Source organism: Sceloporus occidentalis, unplaced genomic scaffold (genome assembly GCF_023333645.1).
Source record: "Sceloporus occidentalis isolate IW3139 unplaced genomic scaffold, rSceOcc1.0.p SCAF_46, whole genome shotgun sequence".
NCBI classification, from domain to species: domain Eukaryota; kingdom Metazoa; phylum Chordata; class Lepidosauria; order Squamata; family Phrynosomatidae; genus Sceloporus; species Sceloporus occidentalis.
In genome coordinates, this window is record NW_028317026.1 from 3,938,622 (window position 1) to 3,944,621 (window position 6,000).

A 6,000-nucleotide genomic window follows, 5' to 3' on the forward strand; every position below is an offset into this window, starting at 1 on the left:
CATGCAATAGAATGCACAAGGTCCATGTAAAATGGATTCCAGTATCCATTTAACATTAAAGTAGGGTTTAGTTGCTCCAGGTGTAAGCTATGTTATAAAGTTTCAGAGAGAAGTTTAGTTCCTTCCCATTTATGATGTTGGCTTACAGGCCTTGTGGCTATCTATATCATGGCTGAGAAATGCTCATCGTATTCTCGCATTCCCTCTCTAACAAACTATAGCTTAGGAATCTTCATCTATGTTTGCAGTTAGAAGCTTTTAGTCAATGGTGATACATTTTATTGGACCAAAATAAAGAAAAATGACATTAGCCTTTGTGACCTTGGGGGTTTTATGGTTTGAAGAATAAACCTCTGAGGTCCCTAAAGCTAATGTGACTCTTGTACATCTTCCCCCATGTTGGTCTAATAAAAGGCATCACCTTCTACTAAAGACTCCATCTTCTGTTGCTATAGCCATTCCCTTATTCAGGCTGTAGGGATGCCCCGTGAGCTTTCTTGGCCCGCAAACCATAAAAGCCAGCAGATTGAGCTACTTCAGTTAAACTCCACCATTACCCACAATCCCCATGTGGATGTTTAATCAGTGCATGGTATATAATTATGACATGAACCGGTCTTAAAGATTTGTGATGGAGAATAAATTTGTAATTTACTTTTCATCAATGTTGCAGAGCAGAAATCTGTCTCCATTTGCATAATCAGAGCTAAATTATTGATGTGAGTAGTAATAAAAAGTCTCTGGCAACAAAAAATGAATTGCAGATGTTCATTTAAAGAGGTAAAAGGCAATGCCAAGGCTTCGTATTCTCAAAACAATATACACAGTGCTTAACGGAAATGGTCTGTCTGCTTAAAAAAAAAAAGAGAAAAAAAGAAAAGAAACAATACAGTATTGCCAAATCTGAGAAAGTTGGTGTCTATGATTCTCCTGGTGACTATGAGCTCACTAATATCAAAGTGTCGTCATGGACTGTTTAATCAATACTTTGCTTTTATTTTTAGTAATTTCCATGTTTTGTTTTAGGCTTTAAGTTATGCAGGTGGTGATGTAAGAGTTCACCTGCCCAATTTAGTGGAAAAACAGATTGTCAAGGAGGATGGATCAGTGCTAAAAAGGTTTGGGTTGGCATGGCACACGTTTAAAATAACGAGAATGAACTAATATTACTTAGCATTATATGTAGCCATGAGTAATGAGTGGGTTAAAAATGCAATAAAAAAATCTTCCAAGCTACAGTCAGCTATAAAGCAGCTAATGCAATATATCTAATGACAACAGCATATAACATAATGGTATTTTAATAGCACCTCCAAGGTATGGGTAAAATTAACAACTAATCTATCACTGCATGACAGCGTGATGATGCATGGCCTCAAGTTTAGTGTTCTAATGTAAGGGATGGCAGAGCTACAGTCATTAAAGTCTGACGTTAAATGTTTCTTGCGGAAAGCTAGCGCACCCAGATTAAAAGAAAGGCTTTTGAGAGGTATTATAAGCTTGCTGTTAGTATGGTTTTGGCCTGGAATATAAATCACTTAAGCAGTTTGGGAATAAAGGCAAAATGGTACACAAACATGGCGTCAAATGGTACACAAACATGCCGTCAAATGGTGCAATTTGAAAAGCTGCCTCATCTCCTACTTTGGAACTTCCCAGGGTAGGCTACGTGAAGCACTTCTGAAGGCATGGCTTGATGAGGTGGTGGAGCTAGTCATATTCAGAGGCAGGGCTAGCCACGCATGGGTGCCCCTAACTCCATACGACCTTAAGTAGGAGGGGAAGCAGGGAGTGGGGGTTGCCACTACACGCCCAGAAAAGGGACACGGGAACAGGCTTTCCAGGTATACATTTTTTATAGGAGATTCATTGTATTATTGGTCTGGATGGGTTAATAATGTGATATGGTCATGGACATTTTTTGGAGAAAAATTGAGACACCATATGACATGCTGTCCATTTTTCTTAAAATAGTCTCACACTTGTTGGCATTGTTATGCAGATTAATGACAAGATCACATGTAATCCATAAATGTAAATTGGTATTAGCAGCAGTGACAGCACAATCATCACACTGCACAATGTGTTCAAAGATTCATACAGAAAAAAAACAGGTGAGAGAAAACCCTGCTCGGTATCCATTTTGAAACCCAGTATGATGGGCGCTATCAGGAACACCCGCTATAATACCACATTGTAAACACAAAAGTTTAGCCATCACAGAATTAGTGAACTGAGTATAGTAACAGGGTACCCTCTCCTTTATTGCATTTGAGAAGATTATATACATTACATAAGTTATGTGGGTAAAGGTGATGGAAAACCCTTCTACTTAAGATGGCTGTCTTGTACAGCAGGCAATTAGTTTAAAGAGTTCCATGTATAAAGTGGATATAGAGGCAAAAGGTGATTATTGTTGACCTTATTTGCATGCGCCTACCCAGAATCCCTTGTGGTTGTGGCAGCACCATGAGATTTCTGAGGGAAATACAAGCCTTTTGGCTTGTCTGGTGTCTGTAGATGACTGTTTAATAATGCTTCTACTACCCCCGAGATGATTATATGAATAGGAATTATCCTGGATTCATCAATTTGCAATCCAATGTTTTAATGAATGTGTATTAATGGTATTAATATGATTTTTATTATTACATCAGTAATTTTGCATACCTAATATAATATGTCCATGTGTATATGTGCCTCTCAATGGAAACAGGCGCATGGGGTGTCAACTGAAGAAAAGCTCAGAAATAGGCATTTTAAACAGGGCGGAAATTTACATGTTGGTCAAACCAGGACCAGACCCACAATATAAGAGATCATATGGGCCGAGCTGTACATATCTAAAGCCTTAAACCATGCCCAACCACAGACCTATGTAACTTTATAACTAGTTAAACATATTGAATGCCTCATATGAAGTTCTAAACAAAAGTGTCTCATTAGTGTTGTTAAGTGAAGATAATTGAGGACAGTACAGAATAAAAGAAAGATACCCTTCTAAAATACATTAATTTTATTAACATCCCATACATGTCAATCAATATGAAAAACCTAATTGATTACCTACTTTTGGAAAGATTATTCCATTAAAACGCAAGTTAATGGCAACTGGCCGTTTACCAGGAAATTGTAATTGTTCTCGTGTCTGTTGATATAACACCCCATAGTACATTAGAGTAGATGTAAAAATACAGAGGAGAAAAGCAGTCAATAACTTTGCATACAACTTTACTTATCCCATGTGCCCATATTTGAAAACTATTTAAAAGTAAGGAAATCGAAGGTATGTTCCTGAATTTGACGTGATGCACATAGTACATGTATTCTTCCTCTTATCTGAGATTAAGTCAGCAAAAACAAGCTAACAAAATCAGAAAGAGTTGGGTTGACTACATGCTGAGGGATGATGTTCTTAATCACAAGGTAGAGGTCCTGTAAGTATACATCATAAAGGATCATGGCATCATAAAACATAGTTTTTCATCTATAACACCGGAGTACCATACTTATTACTAATAACCTTCATTCATAACTTAGATTTTATTCATAAAGCATGCTCTAAATATTCAAAGGAATGTGCCTTAGGATGCAGGGATGTCAAATACAAGAAGTGACATGTTTTGGACAGATGGCTTGTCACCCTCTAGCAAATGGAAATGTCAAATTCTAAAATGAACTGTTGTAAAGATGCCTTATTAGGTATCACACAGAATGCCAATGAAGTCTTAGCCAACCAATCTGCGGGATACGGGTTTTGTTCTTGCTTCACATTCCTGAAGTCAAACTGATTTTCAGATGGCAGGAGATGATGATACTGCATTGAACACTAACAAACTGGCATGATGAGAAGGCTGTTGATTTCAATATGTTAGTGTGCCTTTTAAAAATCTATTTTCTTTAGTATGGCTGCAAAGTAACCAGTCACCATCTTTTTGGTTTCCCTTAGAACAATGATGAATAAAACCAGCACACAGAAGAGGACTGTGGTGAAGGACCAGCATGGGAAACATGTTTTTGTTGAGCAGCTGGAAGATGTTCCTGAAGTCCTAAACAAGGATGACCTTCAGAGTGACTTACAGCAACTTCTCAACCGCTTCTGTAGAGAGGACTGGGAGAAAGAGGCCAAATGAGTGGCTACTATGTTATCTACAACACATATCCATAGCCAGTATGCTGAAGTTAAATTCTCCACTCAGAAGGGCAATGAACACGCACTTGGTGATGCAGATTCAAACACTAATACTAAAAATTATCAGTTTGGTGTAGCTTGTTCATTAATGCAGATTTGTGACCAAAGATAGCATCCATTGTTGGATGGTATATCCATTATATCCACTGTTTAGTTTGGTTTTACTTGGACCCTAATCCAAATGACCCCATTTCTCTATAATACCATCTTCATCCACAGGCCTCTTCATGGTGTCTACAAAAGGCAACCTTAAAAATCCGGCAGATCCCGCATTGTTCCTGTACCTAGCAAAGGTACTTGGGTTTGTAAGTTTAGAAACTGCGAATGGTAACTAAGCTTTGCTTTACGAAAACTAAGTAATAAGAGAGAATCTTCCGTGACTTCCAGCCTTCAAGGCGTCAAGGATACAATTCTACATCAGAGAGCTCTGGTGATTACTAAGAGTCTTCTTGATGATTTTAAAATATCTGCTTTGTGATTACCTAAAACAATATACAGTAGACAAAACCTAGGTAACTAGTCTGCTAGCTGCTTATCACAAAACATCTACATATATATTTAGATATTTTATGGACTGGACAAGTAATAAGGGTCTTGGCATCAGATAACTCTACAGTGACAGCAGCAGACCATCCATGCTTTAGCAGACCACTTTGTCTTATTACTACTACAAATCTATGCTGGCCACAGCAGTGTAAATATACGATGAAGCGGGAGATTTATTCCCTAGTAAACCTTAAAAAATAAAATTAAAAAAAAAGCACCTCGTTTTCAGGATTTCCTCTGGCACATGCATGTGGCATTAAAACACAGTTAAACTAAGCTTGTGTACTCATGTGTGGAATTTGTAAACCCTCTTAGCACTGAGCAAGCAGATTTTACAAATGTCTCCTACATACTTGTGTATTTTTTCCCCCCAAAAGCTAAAGACACAATGCAGGTATCGCTCACTTTTTTATGTTTTTACATCTAAACTAATCCTCTGGAAACAATTCTAGCATTTATGCACTTTTTTTTTAAAGAAGGGATTATAAAAAAAAAAAAGGAAATATTTTTTGTCTTATGTACCTTATTTTACGTGTGTGTGCGGTTTGAATTCTGTAGCCTTTTAACGTACAAATATAAATATATATATATAAATATAAGCACTATACATTTTAAACCCATTTATTTAATGTAAGTATAGATTGGAAAACAGTAAAAAAAAATTACAAAGAACAAAATGTTGCATTAATGACCTACAATTGCTAATTTATAAATAAAGTAAAAACAAAAAAAAAAATAAAACAAATTAGGCCTTTTGTCCTAGAGGTTTAGGAAAACATACTCAGTGCTACGATTGTCGGTTATGGAAAAGTCTGAAAAAAAAACTGCAAGTACCTAAAAAATAAATCTTGATTACTTAAGTAAAATGATGCTATTGTGCAGAGTCATTACTAAATTATTTTCAAAACCAAGCGGTGAGTGTGTTACTGCTCACTGGCACTCATGCGGTTAATATGGGCAATTTCACATTTGACCTAATGTAGTGAAGGCAGCCATGGAATATATTTCCATCTGTCTGGAAGAAGGCAACACAAATTTCTATTGTGCTACTTGCAGTGCAGATGTCTGTGTGAGAACATGAATTGTTAATCCCTTTTTGGGGGGTATGAATTTACTTTCTCTCTCTGCTGTTATCGAAGAAATGTACTACTGTGAGAAGTGACATTTAAGTTAATGATTCAGCATCTTGTTCCCATGGTGATAACACTAATATATCTACAAGGGCATGTCTTAGTTAAAATGGCAAAATAAATCAACACTAA

At 36.7% G+C, this 6,000-nt stretch overlaps 1 protein-coding gene across 1 annotated transcript in view; it reads left to right on the forward strand.

Moving 5' to 3' along the window:
- Nucleotides 1–4,133, forward strand: part of LOC149289348 (uncharacterized) — a 100,126-nt gene extending 95,993 nt beyond the window's left edge. Inside the window, exons 47-48 of the mRNA XM_089490737.1 lie at nt 1,027–1,118; nt 3,950–4,133. Of these exons, the coding sequence (XP_089346863.1) occupies nt 1,027–1,118; nt 3,950–4,133 (276 nt within the window). The remainder of the gene's footprint in view (nt 1–1,026; nt 1,119–3,949) is intronic.
- The last annotated feature ends 1,867 nt before the right edge of the window (nt 4,134–6,000 follow it).